General features: G+C 36.3%; 1 protein-coding gene across 1 annotated transcript in view; it reads right to left on the bottom strand.

Moving 5' to 3' along the window:
- AGL (amylo-alpha-1, 6-glucosidase, 4-alpha-glucanotransferase) overlaps nucleotides 1-22010 on the bottom strand; it is a 35078-nt gene extending 13068 nt beyond the window's left edge. The window contains exons 1-21 of the mRNA XM_009884765.1: nucleotides 21861-22010; nucleotides 19047-19257; nucleotides 17053-17219; nucleotides 16402-16605; nucleotides 11690-11871; nucleotides 11346-11472; nucleotides 10952-11072; nucleotides 10671-10773; nucleotides 10483-10580; nucleotides 9737-9876; nucleotides 7111-7298; nucleotides 5429-5552; nucleotides 4691-4854; nucleotides 4070-4171; nucleotides 3651-3803; nucleotides 3420-3570; nucleotides 2127-2251; nucleotides 1904-2016; nucleotides 1643-1777; nucleotides 977-1107; nucleotides 257-393 (exon numbers count right to left, since the gene is read on the bottom strand). Coding sequence (XP_009883067.1) covers nucleotides 257-393; nucleotides 977-1107; nucleotides 1643-1777; nucleotides 1904-2016; nucleotides 2127-2251; nucleotides 3420-3570; nucleotides 3651-3803; nucleotides 4070-4171; nucleotides 4691-4854; nucleotides 5429-5552; nucleotides 7111-7298; nucleotides 9737-9876; nucleotides 10483-10580; nucleotides 10671-10773; nucleotides 10952-11072; nucleotides 11346-11472; nucleotides 11690-11871; nucleotides 16402-16605; nucleotides 17053-17219; nucleotides 19047-19257; nucleotides 21861-21942 — 2958 coding nt within the window. The 5' untranslated portion in view covers nucleotides 21943-22010. The remainder of the gene's footprint in view (nucleotides 1-256; nucleotides 394-976; nucleotides 1108-1642; nucleotides 1778-1903; nucleotides 2017-2126; nucleotides 2252-3419; nucleotides 3571-3650; nucleotides 3804-4069; nucleotides 4172-4690; nucleotides 4855-5428; nucleotides 5553-7110; nucleotides 7299-9736; nucleotides 9877-10482; nucleotides 10581-10670; nucleotides 10774-10951; nucleotides 11073-11345; nucleotides 11473-11689; nucleotides 11872-16401; nucleotides 16606-17052; nucleotides 17220-19046; nucleotides 19258-21860) is intronic.
- Nucleotides 22011-22015: the final 5 nt, after the last annotated feature.

Here is a 22015-nt window from a genome sequence, read left to right as displayed (position 1 = left end):
AACAAACAGGGAAGGACCTTGAAGAAAGGGCTAACAACCCCCTCATGCTCTACATATTTTTCCCTTTTCCAGTCCATTCTTAAATAAGATTGAGGAGAGGGAAGAAAAAACATATTAACAGTTTATTCCCCTAGAAGAAATTCCCTAGACAAGAAATATGTTATAGACAGACAATTTGAAAATAAACCCGTAATTGAAAAGGAAACAAACTAGTAATTTAAAACCCCAAAGCCACCAAATAAATATTTTTACTTACTTCTGCACAGGCTCCTGCACGTGAAATCAGACGATTACTGACATAATCAATCATCCAATCTCCAGCTCTTAAATTATCACAAAATGGATGACCCAAATCATTCTTTGGTCTAATGTCTGCCATCACTGACATTAACCCTGAAGATATAAACCCAACACTGTATTACAAGACACACCATTATCACAAACAGCAATTACAATTCAGGAGGAAAAGGTACACAGCAACAGACACTTTAACTGGATTTAACTGTAGTACTTCTCTAGATTTGCAGAACGAGTTACGATACAACTCAATTGTAGTTTCCCGAGTGTATCCTAAACTTTATGAAAAACACTATGGAATAACTAGCACAATGGAATTTATACATATGATAAGAGATTGACACTCCTCAGTAATCTAGTAATGCCTAGGTTTTAATTCGTGTGACTTTTCACTGGAGGTGTATGCATTTTCTTTTTATTTTGAAAGCAAGGGCATTGGTGTTAAACCACATACTGAAATTTAATTTTGCAGCCCAGAGTATCAACAGAGGCTTCTTGTTTTAGTATGCGATTTCCTGGGTACAACACTAATTAGTAGCGCTGTCAAGCAGAAGCAACTTTCCTGGTTTTTATCCAAACAATAGCACTAGCCATACAACAGCATTAAGGTATGATCTAGATTGAGCAGCTCTATTTTAATTTTTTTTCTTGACAGAAAAAAGAATGCTAAAACTATTACCTTGGAGGCCTGCATACTTCAGCGGTGACCAGTTTGGTATATTGTAACAACCTCCACCATCTTCTTGTTCTTCTGCCTCACACCTATACAGTACTTGATTTAGGTCAGCCAAAGTTAGTTTAGATGCAATACTGAAAAAACAGTAGAGAAAAAAGAATTTCCAAACCCAAAGCAACGTTAGTAGGGAAATAGAAAAAGGATTTCATAAACAATTCTAGTTTTAGGCTTACATTAAAATAATTAAATATACACAACTCTCTCACCACTTAAATCTCGAAAATTAAGAGCCTGATTTTTCCAATGTTCCAAGGTGTTCTGCTTAGATGTGTCAGTATTTATTTAGAAATACAGTATTAAGTACAAACCCTGAACAATCATGCCCCAACACTGACAAGCACTCTAGGTTAGTAAGTCTACTTAAAGTCTACTTTAAGCAGCAATTGCACAGAATGTGAACAAAAGAGCCCGGGAAGTTTTTTAAGTATTAACCATGCTTAGGATTATACATATAAAAAGAATATCTCAGAGTTTTTATTGCATTCTGACAACCCAAATCCATCTGTAGTAACAAAAAAACCCAAACAACCTCACTTTAAGTATACAGACTGTTCTTTGCTCCCACTGTAGCACTCTCAGTTCTACGTCAGAAACTTAAAGAATACTCACGAAGAAAATAACGTGTTTAATATAGGGGCTGAATGATCATCAGGAAGACTTCCAGATTTAAAATGTGGACTGAACTGGATCAAATGATTGCGGAGTACACCAACAGCCTCTTGTGCCTTTGGGTCAAGACTAACTCTGTAAACATGAATGCACAACTTGTAGAAATGTAGCACTTAAAATAACTAGTCCCAAGTCTCAAAACAAAGAATCCTATCATTCTATTTTTACTAATACAGCCATTTGGCAATTATAATAACGTACCTGAATACTATTACACTTCCTGGTGTTAATTTTTCAAATTCTATTTCTTGAACAAATTCATTTGGCCCTTTTATGGCAGTTCCAGCTTGCTTTATAATTTTACTGTCTTTAATCTTAGAAAAGAAAACACATTTGCAACTGAAATTCAGTGTCTTTTTCCTAATATGAAATATCACAGATTACAAAATATTACATCAGAACATGGGTGAAGGAGGCTAGTTACCTGGATGTGCTCTCTGAGTTCCATTGTGAAATTAGGCAATCCATTAATAAAGTGTTCATCTTTTTTGTAAGGACTAGCACTTCTCTCAATAGTTCTAGCCTCAAGTACTACTTCTTCTATTTTTCCTAAGAAAAGTTAAATCATGTTGTAGTTGTTACAATACTTTTAATTCAAAGTGATTCTTTTGAAAACATGAAGCAAAACCTAAAACTAAAAACCTAAATATTCAAGATACAAGTCTCTCTTGTACAGCTAAAGAACAACCAGATGTGACAAAACATATGGGGAAGTATTTAAATATCCTATGACCATCCATTACACATTCGCTGGTTGTATTGTATTTAAAACTGCAGTTTGGTGGTTTTTTTGTAATAAATTAACCATAAAAATCAGTCAACAATTAGTGAATTATAACTTGTCTTTTACTGATCACCTGCTCTGTTAGTTTCCTTATGATCTTTCAGGAGACTATATTACATTGGTTTCCAAACTGCAGCTACAGATTGCTTATCTTAAGTGTAACAACTTATATAAATATTCAAATATTCTAATTTTCTCTATCCTTTCAGCAACTGACAGACTAAGGTATACAAGTCGTGCAGCCACTTGTCTTAATATATAATGTGACTGACTTTAAAACAGGCACACACATGCACGCAAAGAACTGAGTATACCTAAAAAGCCAGTTTGGAAAGCTTCTCTCCAGAAATATGGCCTGGTAACGTGTAGAATTTGTTATACTTTGCTCCTATTAAGTACAGTAAATACTGTGCACGTTTAATGACTATTATGTATGCATTACCTATATATTTTCTTTATATTAACTTATGTAGTACAATGTTGTTTCTTGTATTTTAAAACCACAAAAATAGTCATATATAAGTAAGCTGAATAGCAATGGCATTGACAAATATGATAAGTTTTTAGCCCTTTTTCCCCCAGTATAACACTTAATAAATAGTACCCTCCCCACCTCCTCCATACAATTAACAATCTTCCCCTTAACTATTTCTTACCAGGTCACAAACAAGATAGTAAATAAAACCACACCCTCGTCAAGAGTTTATAGCATGAAATATAGTCAACATGAATGCCTTTGAAAACCCTATGCAAGGTAAGTTTGTTATTGTTTCTTTATCCACTTTTGGTGCATGCATGTTAGCATATATAAAAGGAGTGTTATACACTGAAAATTCTCGTATTGATTTCATGTGTTTAAAGTTAAAAAGTACAGCACTAGAATACTTTGAAATTTTTGTAAACCTGACATCTCTTGAAAAGAAATCCGATTACCTGGGATACACATTTCAGGTACTTCTTTACTGTAGAAGGAAGTTTTAGGATCCCTGAAAGCAGTTCGACTTACAGCCACAACCGACTGGTGTGTGTTAGGACAGTGTCTTGTCACTGCCACTATATCTTCATCAACTTGATCTACATACACCTAGAAAAGACATACTATTTCAACTGTGCTCATTCAGAACATAACTATGGAGTAATTGCAATGTTACTCTCATTTCTTGCCTGATTAAAGCCTTTAGCCCCCAGCTCCTGATGCAGTCTGTTTATCGCCAGCCTTCCTGCTAGAATTCCTGTTTGGAAATTAACTTCACCAGAAGTCAGTTGTGCTGCTGGATTCCATTTTGCATAAAACCTCTCTTCAGATACTACAGAGATCTGTAAAGAAATTAAGATTTAAGCAAATTTCAACTACTCTCGAAAAAAAACCAAAAGAAACCACAAAACCAAAGCAACAACAAAACAGTCAGAGGTCTCAACTACATAATCAATTCAAGTTGCATATGAAATTGGACAATATGAAGTAATGCCAGCTAGTAAACTGCTTGGAATTTTAAATAAACAAAGTTAAACTTTATTCTTGTCCTAAGACATAGATTTTACATTTTTAAAAGTAACTTTGGAGTTAAACTGTAGACACATACCTGATGTGGTACCAGCTCATCATAGCCTTTGGTGCTTCCTGTAGCACAGCATGCCATGGAAACAATCATTGCACTAGGAAGAGCATCATATGCAGACCGGTGCTACATTAAAAAAAATAAATAGGCAATAAATAGCAAATCTATTTGCATATCTAAGACATAATTCATCCCTCCCAATTCAGCATATTCAGTTTAACAAGAGGAATTGTTAATCACATGATCAATTTTCTCAATCACAGTAGAATTACACATGCACTAACAAAAGCAACTTAAGAGAAACCCGCAAAAATAAGCACTCCAATTCCCACTGTTCTCTCTTGTAAAACAGAAGCTTAGGAGAACAAGTTAACAAGCAGAGACAGAACCCTTAAGTGGCTGGAATGAAAGAATCTAAACAGCTCATTAAGTAGCTTTATACACTTTTTCCCTTGAAAGACAAAATCTTGAACGTCAGAGGGAGTTGTTACAAAATTTTGTTCTCTCCATGAAAACCTGAAACACATTTTTCCCAAATATCACATTCAAGAAAACATCTAGATTGCACCAAGCCCTCCCATGGTTCATAAATATCAATTCAGAAAACATTAAAAGTAAACTTTGGGTTTCGGTTTAGGTGCTCACCTGAATTGGACATTCATTGTCATGCGTAATATCCATAAACAGCGCATGAGCAATAGCTGGCATCAAAGGCCTCAAACGTGGCTGAACAAAAGAGCCAACAGGTTCACCTCCAAAACGATAAACTAATCTTCCCTCTTCATGGCTATTATAAGCAGTCATTGCCTCTAAAGAACAAAATAGGTAAGTGTTTGCATAACAGTAACTACCATAGAATACAGCACACGCAAAGATGTTAATGCAGTTGTTAGTTTGGTGTGTTCAATCATAAAAAAAATATTTTGAAATCACATATAACTATATTCTCCAATGTAGATACACAGCCTTGGAGTATTCTATTTACTACAAAATATTAAGGTAGAGAAAGCTAAGGGGAAAAAAGGGACAAAAAAGCAGAGACCTGAAACTTTCTCATAGGCTAAGAAACTCAAGCAACAAAAAAAATCAGACATGATGCAGCACTTGCATAGCAGAACTGTGCTACCACTTCTTTTTCTCTTGCTAGAATAAGAGTGAAATATTTAGACTTCTGTAAACTAATGCAGGATGTCTTCTCTTATTTTACAGCTAGTACTGTATTTTTTGCTGAGTATCAAAAAAAGTCACAATACAAAAACTGTACTTTTAATTTCATACTCTATGTAATCAGAAGTGCATGATCCACAAGAAACCTTCTCCTTGGAAAAAGCACGTCATCTATAATCTCTCGTTGGAAAGAGACCACACACACAGCAAGCCTACCTCTTATTAAGGAGGTAATGCCCAGCCTATTCACAAAGATATTGTCCAGCTCCTCATTTCCTGTGAACAGTTCAGCCACTACATACAAATCGGCTCGCAATTTTCTAGCTGTGTCCAGCATGTACTGCAAAAAGCACAGCCAAAAAAGCCACAGAAAGGGGAAAGGTAGATACAAAAAAGGACAAGTTTCAAAGCTAGGCAGGGATCAGACAATAGGAAAATGCCATGCAGCAAAGACAAACAGAAAGCCAAAATTAAGGAACAAAAAAAGTTGTTACACAGAAGAGGACACACAAACATAGGCAAAATCAAGAATTAGCACACACAACACAAGAAAAGTTAAATAGAATGTGAAGAAGAAAAGGTAATTGCATAAGCAAAGAACACGAATATGTAAGAAAAATAAAAAAAAGGCATACCAATGTTAGTTTCACATTAAAAACTCCAAACCATACATGACAATCCTACATAATTTTCAACTGCTTATTGTACCTCTAATCAGGCTGGTAATTCCCAGGCGGTTGACAAAAACATTGTCAATGTACTCACTGCCCGTGAAGAGTTCAGCTATCACATAAAGATTAGGTCTGACTGATCTGGCTGTTGCTAGCATCTCCTATAGATCATAATACATTTTTAATGCAAGACATCCATTGTCAGCTTTGTATATGCAATCATTAACATGACTTAACCAAACAGAAATGAGTTGGTCATATATGCAGTTCATTAAAAAAATACTAGTAACAGGTAACATTCATAAAACCCCATTTATATTTTACAGATATTATTAACAGACCGAGTAATTCTAGGAAATTCTCTAAAGACTTTAAGCTAATTACAACTTTGTTTTTACACAAAGTCTTAACTCAAAATGCAAGAACAAAGGTTGGATAAAAGAGGTATCTGTTAAGGTAAGAAATCCAAGGAAGACTTTAGTTTAAGCCTTTGAAGTTACCATTCCAAAAGTAGTAACAATAAATGAAGGAACGGCAGAAGTTTTGAAATGGCTGCATCTAAGAGCCACTTACAACTTTTGTATGGGCAAGTCAACTCGTTTCAGAGAGCTCTTCATAGATTTAGGTAAGCTCTGAAACCAAGCTAAGACTAAGCACTAACAAGCTGCACTACTCAAATCTATTTAGCGCTCATTTATTAGACAAGTACAATTTCTGGATGTAGTTAGCTCCATGGTAAACAGTAAGCTCTAATCGTAGCAATAAGCTTGCCAGACTAAACTTTTAGCAGGTGTTCTTTACCGACTTTTAAATTCTGGGAAGTAAACCACTTCTTGTTTAATTCAGCAATAGGAAAATACATATGCCAAAGAAACACTAAGACTTTCAACCAATTCTTGGCAATGACCCCAGCTAAAACTGACACACCGGATACTGGCAGTCATTGCATTAAGTCCCTAGCTACACAAGGGAAAAGTTAGCCAGCTCCATCCACACCTGCAATATTTCAACTAAACTGAAAGATACAATAGCTACACCACTCTACTAACTGTTTAAAGTAGCTGAAATCCCATCTAAACATCACCAGTCACGACACTTTGCTTATACTGTAAGGATTCATTCACACCTGAACTGTGCCATGCACATCTTGCAGATTTTGTAGCAACAGTGCAGGACTATTTCACAGACAGAAGCTGCTTTATAATAAACATGCTTAATTTTGCGTACCTCAGCTACATGAATAGGTGTTGAGTGACAGTTGTCAAGACGAACACCGTGGAAATATTTGGCAGTGATTTCAGTGTATTTTTTCATATGTGCCCAGAGGTATGGGCAGTCTTCAGGTTTATTACCATAACGCAGTTTTACACTGTCGCCCCAACAAATAAGCTCTCTTCTCAAGTAAACATTTGAACCTGTAAGGGAAATAAATTCACTATAGTGTGTCTATCTATAGTATAGAATGTGCACCAAAATGAAAATGTGGTATTTAATTTTCTACCACTGAAGAATAGGAGAACACTGTGACGAAGAGTAAAAATTCTAATAATAGCCGTATCAACCCAAAATCTATATACCCTCACTGACATATAATACCAGAATACCCCAAGGGAATATTTAACTGATATAGTGATAATGAAATAATTCTTCAGATTGAAATCAAATTCCTTTTAATTCTTCAAAGTAGTATACAAACTGTACTTGAGAAAAAAGAAGAAAAAAAACAGCAAACAAGCGAACAAAAACAGTAGTTTGGTTGTTTACACTGGCCAAATTCAAAAAAGCACCTCACTGTGTTACTATAAATAAACTGCTGCTGCCACAATTTAAAGTTTTACCTTTTGTTAACAGCAGACTGTGATAAGGCAAATTTCCTAAGTACTTACGCAGGTCACTTAAATGGACAAAGTCCCTAAATAATTTTTGTGTGTGTGAAAATATTTATCCTCATCCTCCACCTAATCTAGTTTCATATAATATTTTTTGCCTTCTTTTTGATGCAATCAATAAAAATACCACTTTAAATTTCAGTTCAGCTATAATATACTTACCACACAGGATATACTGATGGAGGTTTAACTGTGACGAATACTTAAATAATCATCGATACCCAAAAATGTGACTTCTGTCCTATATAAATCACATATTTGACAAAGGCAGCAATATCATTTAAAAAAACAAACAAAACCACCAAAACTCCACACTATTTGCAAAACGTAATATCCAGCCACAATCATGGAATTGTCAATAATCAGATCCCAAATAAGAGAAATACAATTATCTTCGAGTCATGAGTCTTCTGAAGGTCAGGTTATATTCATCGTATCTAAACCTGATCAAAGCATGAACAAGATCAGCACCACTCAGGATTCTCAGGATAGCTAAGACAGAGCTACTCCATTGCTTCCTGCTACTCCTAGACCAGCTATACTGATGCATCACCACAGTTATTTTGGTGGTTGAACCTTGAATTAGATCAGGAAATTTGTTCAGCTGAAACATAATCCTGGATTGGCAAAGAGATTGTTTTTCAGCCTGACTAGAGGCTCACATTATAGACACTTAAGTGATTTGGCCTACACAATGAAAGACGCACAATGAGTAAGCAGCTAGTAAGTAAAGAGCAGAGACTGTAAGGCATCACTACATCTAAAAACATTCACTTAAGCACAGCCTAACTTTTAGCTTCAGTAATGGCAATGTAGCTACGTGGACAGAAAAACTGGCTTTCTTTGGATGTACACCATGATTTTTAAGGGCCATTTACAGAACTAGCTGCATTTGTTTTGTGATCCCTGTATTTGTGCTCTTCTGTATCATCTTTTCACACTCTATTCTCAACTGAAATAATATATACAAAGGTAAAACACAAGTATAAAGCACTCAAAAAGCTGCAGACTAATTAAGAGAGAAAACTCAGCAATAGAAGTTAGGTATGCTAACTAAAGCCAGTGACTGAAGGAAAAAATACAAGTCTGCCCAGAAAAAAGGGCAATTATCTTAAAGGCTACTGAACAAAACCACCCTTGAAACACATATTATCTTCATGCTTGCGAAGGAGGAAAAAAAAAAAGTGAATAAAAAGCAATGAAAGGGCTATAGATAATTTTGCAGAAACAAGGTGTTTGCTAACTCCAGATCACTCTGGACTATCAATCAGATTAGCTTCTAAAGCAGACTGAACAAACTCTTAGATAGATGTTTTTAATTAGAATTAAACTGGCCTTTGATTCCATTTACAAAGTGCATGACTACTCTGAAAACAAGAGTTGTTAGCCTTGCTTTAACTGGATATCAATGCTGTCCCCAGAGGAGTTAGAGTACAATACTTTAGCACAGGGTGAATTCATACCCTATCTTACCCTCACAAGCAATCCACACAGCTATTTTGGATTAACTGGGTCACCTCTTGACTGCCTGACTGCAACTCACTGGACTTTTCAAGAATCCAGTTTTTGCTCACTAATGCAGTAAAATATTATCCACCTTTTTACTGCATTATTTTTCTGCTGCACTGTCATTGTCTTAGGGAAATCACAACAAGAAGTGGTGTTGGAAGAAAGTACAAAGCAAAGATGATGACAGTAGCGGGAAGACAGGATGTCCCCATTTCAGTGGCAGAAACCTGGTGATTTCCCTCTCAAATTTTGCAAAACTGTACCTCAAATCCCAGTTCTTAGAGTTGATCTGTATGCTCAATAGGAAATGAAAGTGCTATAAACTGAGTATTTGTCTACTATTCTGCAGCTTCATAGGAATATATCCAGAAAAAGAGACAGATTAAATAAAACCCTTTTTGCTTTGGCTAGAATATCAAAAGGTTCATAATGTGATTCAAAGTTCTTTTACAAACCTGGTTCTGCAAAGTTTCTAAGAGGATCATCTCCCATAACCCAGCCATTATGAGCCATGAAATAACAAGCTTTATCTGGCTGATGTATCATAGTTTCTTCTTCCTCCACGGTTAGCTCTTTGAATGGATAAGTAAAATACCTATGGAATAGACAGGCAATTAAAAAAAAAAAAAACAACAAACCACAAACAAAAATCCAAGCCCACAAGGTAACCTAAGATGAAATCCATTGCCTTTGAAATTAAAGTATCTACTATGAACTGGGTTGTAGATAAAACAGATTAAAAAAAGCAGCTGCTAGACTATAAATGATGGGGAGCTTTCTATTTTGCAGCATGCCTTGAAAGAGAAAGGACAGGTGCTGCCAGTATCTTGGTGTCAGCTGGTAGTGCAAGATTAAAGCCCTAGCCCTTCAGATACATTAGTGGCATCAGGTTCATCAAATTTAAAAGTTGTAAGCTTTCCTAGTTCCACCTCTCTTCCACCAAAAAGAACTATGTAAGTCTTGCACTATGTTATGCACTATGTAAGTCTTCGATGTGCTCTGAGTATTGTTTCATGGTCTCTGGTCACATTTGTTTATTAACAGTTACCATTGTTGCCTAAATAAAGACAGCCCATTCATGAAGTGGTATTTGTCCATGGGAAAGAAAACATACACTTGTACATATAAACATATACTTTTTATGAACTTTGAACTCACTTCCCCTACATAGATAGTTTCCAAACAAGCAAAGAAAAAATACCTGGTAACTAAAGGATATTTTCTACAGATAGGACCCAGCTTAGGACCATTACCAGCCAGTCGTTCATAAACCACAGTCCCCATAAGACAATTGACAGCCTAGAAGTAATTAAATTATGTGTTATTGAAATGCTTGCATTTATTTGCAATTTAAAACAATTCAGCATTAAACCACAGTAATTTTAAGACCTGCTCTTGATGGTGATTAGTGTGTCTGTATTGCTCAGCATTCAGTTCCTCAATCCTCTTGCGAAACCAGTTGCAACATTCTTCTATTGCAGCTGGTCCATTGCTTATCAGAAGGACATTAAAAGCAGACAACAATTAGAATAATTTATTTTTAAAACATGCAGTATACATAACTAGAAGGAATGAAAAATTAAAATTTCCCCATCTCTGGAAAAAAGTTAATTTAGTTTTGCAAATTTAACTTCACTTGCGATTTTAACTTCTAATCAATTATACAATACCTGTGTGGTATGAATGTTGCCAATGCTATATTCATATCTACAGTACAGCCAAATCGCCTATAATCAGGGTCCTGAACTATTTGAAGATGTTGAGTTGGATCAGATTTAGTGCTCATTTTGCCTAAGAACAATATAGAAAAGAGTACTGATAAAAGTAAAAATAGGCATTACATTTAAAAGATACACAACTTTTATAATTCTAAAATAAGCAAGATATGGGTAGATAAAGACTTTGAAGGGGTGCAAAGTCTTCAAAGGCTTTAGTAGCCCTCAAAGCTTTCTTGAATGCTTAGATCAGCACAGTAGTTTTCTCACATAGCAAAAAATTATTTTGGTTTCTATCTTAAGTTTACCCATAAGTTGCTTGAACTATAAATCCATATGCTTCAGCAACATACCCTTCCTTTACCTTGAGTTAGAAGGGTTTTAAATTGCTGCACAGCTTTGTTAACATCCACTTGGAAAAATTCCCATAGTTTAATTTTTGGATATATATCTTCCCAAATTATTTTACGGAGACACTGTAAAAATAAGAATTATGTTAGTTAATAAAGTTGATGATTGCTTTAATTAAGAAAAGGTAAGTGCTCATATGGATTGTTCAGAAAAAATATTTGGGGAGGTAAAGTGTTATTTCATTAAATTTTGTGCATTTCCACAACCTTAGAAATATTAAAGTTTATTCAGCTATTTATAGTGCTCATTAGCTTATATTATATTTAGCTCTTATTCACTTACATTCAGGTGTTGATCATTTTCAATCAAGGGAGGGACCCCTTTAGCAGTACACTTTCCATCAGCCACCATACAGGTCAAGTGCCACAGAGCTCTATCCAAGACCCAAGCTGGCTTCAGGTGAGGAGAATTTACAAGGTTATAGCCACATTCTGGATGCATCCTGAGCCATTCACTGTTAGTTGCTTATTCAAGAAAAGGAGGGGGTGTGTGGGAGAAAAAAAAAAAAAAAAAAGATTACATACACAAGCTGAACACTTAGTTGTAACACTTTTAGTTACATAAAAATATGCAGTAGTACCACCAATTCTAAAACACACAAAAAAAGAAATAATCACATTTTTGTTGCAGGAAATACCTCAAATGAAGTGCTCTTTGTGTGTTGAAAGCCAAATCTACATGCCAAACCAAGATTTAAGATGGCCCAAGTTGTTTATTTTTTAATATTCTTAACTATATCAGGTGATACCCACACAGAGCCAGGGAGCAAGAGGGCACGCACCCCGCCCAAGAAATAATTAAAGAACAATGAAGTTTAGTGGGCTTTTAAAGAAAGGACTAGCTGCGACACTGTTGTGTGCATCATAAGAAGCAGAGCGGTGCGAAACGATGCCACCGAGTCTTACACAGGAAGATGAGTGCACTGTCTAGTGCATGCAAATGGAGCACTAGTTCAGATCAAACACCGCACTCCACTGTGTCTATTTTCTGAACTTCGCCCATAGCATCAACAAGCACCAGAAGATATGCTGAACATTAACAATTAATTCAGAGAAGGTAAGGAGCCTTCACTAGAAAATGGGTGCGATATTCTAATATAGACAGTAGCGTTCATGCAGCAGTATGAGTAAACACATAAATAGCAGAGAGAATTTTGATTTTGGAAGTATGACAACGAGGAAGAAATCCTGAAGAGTTTATTTCTTTCCATTTTTGGAACTGTCCTAAACACAGTTTAACTGAAAATAATTTCCATATGTTCTTTTGAATGAATCTGTGCAATTGAAAAACTAAATGTAAAAAAAGCATGGAGTGCATAGGAACAACAACAAAAAAAATACTCAGGTTTTATAAGGTTTGGGTTTTTTTTTTTTAAAACCATTTTTCACAGAAAATGTCTTATTAATCTATTGTTTTAGAAAAGCAAAAAAATATAGAAGTAATACTTCACACTAAGAAAAATATATAACAAATTATTATATTGGAAACATGAATAAAGAGCCATTAATGTATCCTGAATTACACCATAACAATTAATACACAAAACTCAAGTTTGCTTAGCTCAAAGACGTTCAAACAAAAATGTCAAAGGGAAAGAAAAGAGTGTACTCTCTCAGTCAATAGTATTAACAGCTCTTCTGAGCACCCTCTTACATTACATCTTAAGACTATTACGAACATGGCAAAATTCCATGATTATAAGGTCATACCATTTGTGGAAGTAAGTTCTTAATGGTTTAAATGCCACCTAAACTAAACTAAAAACACCGTACTTATTTTAAAGTTACATAAAGCAGTAATAAACTCAGACTGCTAAAGGCTGTTCTAGGCCAACCAGATCCCCCCTCCCTCTTTTTTTTTCCTTTAAAAAAAATAAAATACATATACTACTTCTGAAAAAAATATTTTTCTCCAAAAAGCAAAACAAGCTTACTGTATTCTTCTAGCAAGAAACATGATTTACTATAATGGACTTTAATGAGTAAATACAATTAATTCTAAAAAGACAATATTTCATTTAAATCTAAGGTCTTATCATGCCCAAAGAAAAAAGTCAACAGGCCTTCCACTAATTCTGGTATAGAACAGAATGATGTTTTCTGATAAGAGGGTAAGCTCCAATGATTCACAACATAACACCAACAGAAATCTAACTCTGCAGAAAAAAATTTGCCCAAAACATCACTTGTGATTACGTGTGTGCCAGCTAGGGAGAAAATAAGTATAAAAATATGGAAATATTAAGATGAACAATTACAGAAAAAAAATCTAAAAGTCAATTCTTACTTAAGAAAATAATTTCACTTTTTCAAAAGACTAGTTCATTGCTATATAAACTAAACACAAACTTATTTAGTATTGATGCCCGCTGCCCAAGACTTTTTTTCTACCTGCCCTTTATAAAGCTGCGAAAAGGTGGTGTTTGATGTGATTAGTCAAGTGCTTGGAAGTAGGATTTACTCAAGTGTTAAATTGCAATTAGACAATAGTAGGCTCTTCTGACAGATAAAGAAAATATAATTTATTTCAGATTAGTTTATTACTTTATGATTTATTACAGCCACTGAAAGCTCAGAAAAGAAAAAAAAAAAACAACTCCCCTTTTTCTATCTCCTAGTAAAGAGGAAATGCTAGCAAACAATATTTCTTATTGGATGGTGTTTGAACACTGAAGGAAATGGCAGCCCAAAAAGGGCACATCTACCCAGTTACCAGACAGGGTATGCAAGTTTGTCTATGATACTCCTGCTAACATGCCAAATGTGCATCTATATTTAACATTAGTATATGCATCTACTTTACAGTTAGGCTATAGATGCTGGCTTTCATTAGAGACTGACAGAGATATTAACATCAAAAACTGATTCCCACCACTCTCTACTGTGCAAGCAGTCTGTTCTCCATTCCTGTATAAAACCCAAACACCTTTGCTTAACCGCTTAATATTGAAAGTGAGCTGTCTGACTTCACAACAGGAACAGAGGGGAACCATTGCCATTTTTATAAAGCAGCCTCAGCTAGAAAGCGTAGAACCACTGTAAGCTGAAGGGTCATGAGCTGTTAGAATTACCAGCATTAGAGGATTTACTGTGAGACAACTTAAGCCTTTAATGTAGACATGCTGCAGAATTAATAATAATGTGCAAGTATCCATAATCTGCTCAAAATAACCGACTACACATTTTGCGTCTTTTATATTTAAATGGTTCTATGAAACATATTTTACAATTATATCACCATAGTGTGCAGGAATGAACTTATTTAACTACTAGCAATTACCGTTCATTTAAAAATCAAAAAAGGTAAAGTTAAATTTCCATCTAATCAAGATCTAGACAAAAAGAAACCCCAAAACTATTTGCCTATTTTCTTATTTCAAAAGCCCCAAAATGTTTTACCTCCACAGGCATATACAACATTAGTACTTAATCAGACATTTATCAATGTATTTTTTTGCTTATGCTAAATTTGACATTTAACAAAGTTTGGAGTCAGTTGTAAATCAAGAGGTTTTGATAAACGGGGGGTGGGGGATTTTGATTTTAAAATTTTGAAAGCAGGAAACAAAGCCATCAAGTATATCTTGCTTAATGATGTAAGTCAGGACCATGGTCATTTGAATATTTCTATCCTGCCAGAAGAGACTTATAAACATCCTTTCACCATAGTATAAACTTTTAGTCATCCATCCCAATGAAGATTACTTTGAATTCTGAATGTAACCTGTAAAAGTCCTTCTACAAACGTAGCCAAGTAATAACATAACACTTTTTGGAGTCTAATAAATATTTTGGACTCCAATAAATAGTTTAGATTTCTGTCCATAAAAACATTCTCCTTTGTAGCATGCAAATATACACAGTAAAAAGATGACATGATCTCAAGCATGCGTGGGAGAAACTGGACTTCTAGATGATACAGTGCAAGAAATTTTTTATCCCAAATTGGGAGAAGGTTTAAAAGCCTCATTCCCTCAGACACATAGCCAATAACTATACTTAGTAACTTTTCAACAAACAGATAGGGCAAACAACAGGCCTCACACTGCATTGCAGACTGACTGGATAGGAATGTTTGGCAGCAATCAACACCAAAGAACTAAAGCAAATAAAGCTTGAAATTCACAGATATCTGTGGTTAGTGGTTTTTTAAGCCTCAAAGGAGTGTAACATCAACATACATAATCATCTGTTGTACTATCTGCTGCGAGAACGCTAATTATTGTGATCTTTAGGATTACAGTGTAAGATGAAAACTGCATTATAAACATAATAAAAAATAAACTCATTATCCAAATAATCAGCAAAATTACAAATGATTAAGTACTATAATTTAAACTTCATCAGATCCTAGTGAAGAAAACCCATTGTCCCGCCATGCACAACAGACAATTTTAGCTACAAAAAGCAATTCAGTAAAGCTTTCAATGCACTGGCGTATCTATGCTTAAAAAGAACCCACCCCAAACACAAAGCTATCTTTTCTTTCCCCCCCTTTCCCCACAGACTGAGCTGTAACATTTCCTCCATTGCTTAATCCTAGCCTCTTGTCCCTATTCTGTTTGTTGTCTGCATGTTAGATCCAAATTAGAGTAGTTACTTTTAAGCAGTTATAAGAATAATACCCTGTTTAACAAGAAAGTACTTGGTTTATGTTCACCAAATAGTTCCTAATGCAGATTCCATTCATTATCGCAGATGATAATATGCTTTTTTTTTTTTATAAAAATAGACACATGCACAGTTCATTAATTCTCTCTAATAAGGCCTCTATTCACTCTTTCAGTAACAATACTAAATTCTTTTATATCTGTTATGGAGGCATATCAGTTATAATTGTAAAGAGTAGTCTTGGATTTGAGAGATTCAAAGACAGAGACAACTAAGTTGCTTAAAACAGCTACTAGAAGATGAGTTCAAGGAGGAAAAGTTAAGGGAAATAATGAAATGTAATTACAGTATCAATTCGGTTATTAACACACATAAAAGTCATACCAGTATGATTGTAGACTACATCTGTGATGCAAAGCATATTCCATTCGGTTTTCAGTTTTTCCACAAGAGCTCCTATATCGCTCCACGTGCACTTTTTATTATGGCTTGAAAATTCAGGATTTACTTCTAACTGATCAGCCAGTGAATAACATGATCTAGACAGTCCAAGCTTCTGCAGTGGTGTAAAATGAATCATGTTGTAACCTATGTAATAAGAAGCCATTTATTAAATAAGAAAAAAAATTCAGTCATAGTTAATTGAAAGAAGCATAATAAGTTACGGTCATAACATGTTCTTAAAGCTAGTGTTTGGAATAACCAGTGTATATTAATCTGAACCCTTGAAATTTGACATAACACAAGCTTTAAAAATCATCCTGTCAGTCCTACAAACTTCCAAGTCTATCTGAAATCAAAACAATAAAACAAAAGTGATTTCCCATATCGGGAAGTCCCTGAATTTTTGCACCTCTGCCAATATTTTAATAATTTCACTGACTTAATCTGTTAACTAAATTGAATCTAGTGGAAAATATTTAGTCTACAAAATAAAGAACAAATGAGCTGTTTACACTGAAGCTCTTTGGTGTTGCTTTGGTTTTTAATCAAAAGACAAAAACATACATCTTTTAATATGTGTATTGGCATTACCTGTTTCTTTTGCAACTTTAAGCCTATCTTCCCATTCATGAAACGGTCCCAGACACTTTGCGAGGAACGTCTGGAGCGTAACACAATCCAAAGGTAGCACATGATTATCGGCTCCGACATGCAAAATAGGATCCACAACTATGTAACCTCCACCACTTTTTTCATTTCTAGGAAAAATTTATTTTGATTGGTATAGTAAACAATCATTGTACCAGTCAGTTTCAGAAAGAGAATACAACAAGCACAACTATTTCAAAAACACAGTAGCCCAGTACGGTGGTTGCAGGGAGATGGGGAACAGGACTGCAGGGCACCTGAAGAAAACAGGAAACACTGAAGGTATGTACATCTCTTCAGTATCATCTCTCTACTGGACTTATGCCAGTTGCTTAGACCAATACAATTGGGGTACAGAACTTTAAACTCTCTTCAAAAGTGAGATACCTTTGTTATTTTCTGAGACAGAGTACTAGTTCCTCCTTTTAGGATACTGACAGAAACAAAAAAAGCATGACTGCCCATCTTTTATACAAAGACCTCCATTTGGAGCACCATCTTCAGCAAGAGACCCAAGCTAAATGCCCTTTTAAGCCCGAGGGAATTTAACCACCTATCATCCAGAAACTCAGAATACCAGACTACAGTCATTACAGATACTGGCGTTCTCCACAGCACTTGTCCTTTAGAAACAAAGGAGGAAGTAAAGAATGTGCAGTAAAGAACGCCAGAACATCAGTGCTGGAAAGAAAAAAAAAAAGCAACCTTTAAAGTCAATGCAGAAAGTACAAATTAATCATTCAGATACTTAGAACGCTGATGACTTTGAAAACTTGTAAAAATGGCTTACTTTTCCAGCATTCACAGAAAATTGATCAACTTTGTTCTGTATTGCCTGCAGAGCATCTTTGTGTCAGAAAGTATTAAACAGAATCATAGAGTGGTCAGGGTTGGAAGAGACCTCTGGAGATCATCTAGGCCAACCCCCCTGCCAGAGCAGGTTCCACAGGATGGCGTCCAGGAGGGTTCTGAATGTCTCCAGTGGAGGAGTCTCCACAACCTTTCTAGGCAGCCTGTTCCAGTGCTCTGCCACCCTCAAAGTAAAGAAGTTCCTCTTCATGTTAAGATGGAACTTCCTATGTTCAAGCTTGTGCCCGCGACTTCTTGCCCTATCGCTGCGCACCACTGAAAAAAGACTGATCCCATCCACCTGGCACCCTCCCTTTAAGTATTTATGAGGGTTGATAAGATCCCCCCTCAGTCTTGTCTTCTTCAGACTAAAAAGACCCAAGTCCCTCAGCCTTTCCTCATATAAGATGCTCCGGTCCCCTCATCATCTTCGTAGCCCTTTGCTGGACCCTCTGCAGCAGTTGCCTGCCCTTCTTGAACCAGGGAGCCCAGAACTGGACACAGTACTCCAGACGAGGCCTCACCAGGGCAGAGTAGGGGGGAGGATAACTTCGCTCGACCTGCTGGCCACACTCTTCTTGATGCACCCCAGGATGTCATTGGCTTTCTTGGCCACAAGGGCACATTGCTGGCTCACGGCCATCCTGTTGTCCACCAGGACTTCCCGGTCCCTTTCCACAGAGCTGCTTTTCAGCAGGTCAGCCCCTAAACTGCACCAATGCATGGGTTTATTCCTCCCCAGACGCAGTACCCTACACTTGCCCTTTTTGAACTTTGTAAGGTTTCTCTCCGCCCAGTTCTCCAGGCTGTGCAGGTCACGCTGAATGGCAGCACAGCCTTCCAGTGTGTCAGCCACCTCTCCCAGTTTTGTGTCATCAGCAAACTTGCTGATGGTACACTCTATCCCTTCAACACACACAACCACCACAGCTATTGTCTTTCATTAGCAGACTCAGATAGCCCCATAGTTGCAATTTGAAAAATGCATGGGAAAAAATGTTTTTATTCTTAACAGTGATTTCTTCAGGTTAAAATGTAGACCAAAGGAGTAAGACTGCATTTGGTTCTAAGTATAGAATTTCACTTACCCAAGACTGAAATAGTACTGGTATGACCCTGAAATTTGGAGATCCAGCTTGCAGTATTTGTCAGAGTCATCTTCTTTTCCTGTGGGATTGTGCCACGATAGCGTCCTGAACTTGTGGCGCTCAAATGCTTCTCCAGAAGCTGGATAATTTGTGTACACAGTAACGGGCTTGCCTTGAAGAGTCGGGCCCAATCGGAACTGTAGTTCAAAACCTCAGGAAAATAAGATAAAAATCACTTTATCAGGAGAACTAGATATTTCTGTTCTGTAACTGCAAATCACAATTTGATATTATGTGAAGAAGAAAGTGCACCAATATACCTGCCAAGAATTTCAGCAGAATGGCATTATTTCTACATCATCATCTCTCCCTACTTTCCCAATGTTATTCTTTGCACACTTTACATATATTCCTATTATTTTTACTTTTCTTATATGGCACTATTTATCTCATTTCCAATTTGTTCCTCTTTGCTATACAAAAAATCTTAAAAACAAAATACAGCAAAACATCATATGCTATGCAGATTTTGGTTTATGTAGTATTTAAGCATTTAGGTTTACCAAGTCTGTATATTAAGCTGACCCATGAAAACATCTGGAAAAAAAAAAATTAGGAACACATTTTTGAAACAGAAAGTATTTCAAATCCCTTCATTCTCCATCGAGGGTTCACTATACAACACTAAATTTCTTATGCTTTTAACTGTAAAATGACATATACTTGTGCATAATCTACAACGTACAAACAAATTGTTAAACTTCCAGAGAGCTCAACAAATCAAAGGGAGTTTTGTATACATGCTGCAGGTCACATACACACAGAAAGAACACTATTTAGGCTTAAAAGATCCATGATAACGAGAACAAAACAAAATTAAGTTTAAATATTGGGACCTAAAACCATACTGTAGTCTATTCAGTCGGATATGAAAAATTCAGTTCAGTCAGCAAGTTTCAGAATAGGTTTCCACTTGCAGGTATGAGGGCCGCTACCATATACATGGCTAATTACAGCATCCTTTTAAGTGACTGAAATAGGTTAAGTGCTTGCACAATTACTTTTACTAAATTACAGGCCAGTCTTGTAGTTTACTATAGTAACACACCTACTGCAAAACGGAGAGTAAAAGAAACCTGAGTATTTGTAAAGAGAAATTATTAACACACAGATAAGGAATTATAAAGTGTAAAAAAAAAAGAAAGCCCTGAACAATGGCAAGTTCCAGTATCTTACATTGAAAAAAAAATCCATTTGCTTATTAAGTAGAGTCATGGGAACTCTACTATCAGAATTCAATGTCCAAATACATTTAAATGCAAGTGGCACCAAGCTTGCAATTTCTCTTATTAACATAGTCGCCACTGCACCAAAATCACAACGTAAAGCAATGATTTTAGGATCTGAATATTTGTCAGATAAAATGAAGCTCATTTGATCAAAAAAAAAACCAAACCAAAAAACAAAAAACCACCAAACTTCTGGAAGATTAAGTACACTCTCCCCAGTACTGTCCTGACATTTTATTATAGGGATTACTAAAATTAGAGCACAGGGATATATGCCATTGATATCTTATTTCCTGTAACAGTTATACCGACATCAGGAATGCTGTGCTCAAAATTAGCTATGCCCTCTCAGAGACTGCTACCAGCAGAGGCACTTTCAATGTTTGTTAGCCATATGCTTCTATGTGATTCCTTCCAACAAAACTTAAACAACTGGAAGGATGAGTTAATAATGGAGGTTAGGGTCAACTCTGCACTTCTTCCCTACTGACAGTTTCTTAGATTACACTGTCAGAAAATTTTGAAATCAATATAATTGAAGAGAATTCTTATTCTCAAGAACCAAAGTCTTGCTCCTCTACTAAATCGCTTTGATATAAGGTTCCTAGATCAGTAACATAAAGTAATAAACCCCACAAAAGTTCATGAGTAATAAAAATTGTTGCATCATTAAAAATGGTTTCTAAAGACAGCAGCTTTAGTTTTAGTTTGAATTTGCTGACCAGCATAATAGCAGACCAATTGGTGGGGAGTTTTTTTGTTTGGCTGTTTTGGGGGTTTTTGTGGGTTTGGGTTTTTTGCTGGGTTGGTTGGTGGGGTTTTTGTGTTTGCTTTGCGGTGGTTTTTTTTTTTTTTTTTTGCAAATAGACTTCGGAACACTTCCAGAGAGAAATACTACTAAGTTCTTAGAAGTATGTGACCAGAATACTAACATAGCACAGCTACGGGAAATCTGACAGGCAAGATAAGATTCAGGAGGAGCTAAAGATCCCATATCCTGAAACATCACCTCAGACTTTGCAAAACGTTAGTATTACTGATATATTTCAAAATTATAATGTTACAGATGGGGCATTGCACAACACATTGCAGATAAATACTAGAGAGCTCGACTTATGAGGAGGACTTTTTCAGGTCACTGAAGTACAGGTTATAAAAGGAGAGGTCCTGTCCTGCAGGACCTGTTTAAAAAAAAATAAATAATGCTTTGCACTTCACTGCCATGGCTCCTAGCCAAACTGCTCTTCAATTCTCAAGAGTTTTATGAGTCAGACCGAACCGCAACTGGAGCCCACAGAATTCTGCAGTGGAAGCAAGCATGTCGGAAATTGTTTCATATTAAAACAAGGAAAAAAGTGGGGAGAAAAAAAAAAAAAAAAAAAAAAAAACACCGCAGGCTGAGCTCCTTTTATATTGCTGCCCGAAGAAGGTAGCGAGCTCACAGCCGTCTCCCTCTCACTCGGCCCTGGTGAGGAGGAGGAGGAGGAGAAGGTTGAGGAGGCCGCAGCCCCCGACCCCGACCTACCTTGCTCCAGCCTGAAGAGGGTCTTGTCCAGCTTCTCCATCTCGCCGAGGTGCAGCAGCCGCGTCTCCTTACCCCCCGGCATGGCTGCGGCCGCCTGCCCGGCGCTCCTCCCGCGCCAGGAGACTCACTTCGGGAAGGGAGAAGCCAACCCTGCC

This window comes from Charadrius vociferus, unplaced genomic scaffold, assembly GCF_000708025.1.
Source record: "Charadrius vociferus isolate BGI_N301 unplaced genomic scaffold, ASM70802v2 scaffold163, whole genome shotgun sequence".
Classification (NCBI taxonomy): domain Eukaryota; kingdom Metazoa; phylum Chordata; class Aves; order Charadriiformes; family Charadriidae; genus Charadrius; species Charadrius vociferus.
This window is presented reverse-complemented; position numbering and strand designations above follow the sequence as displayed.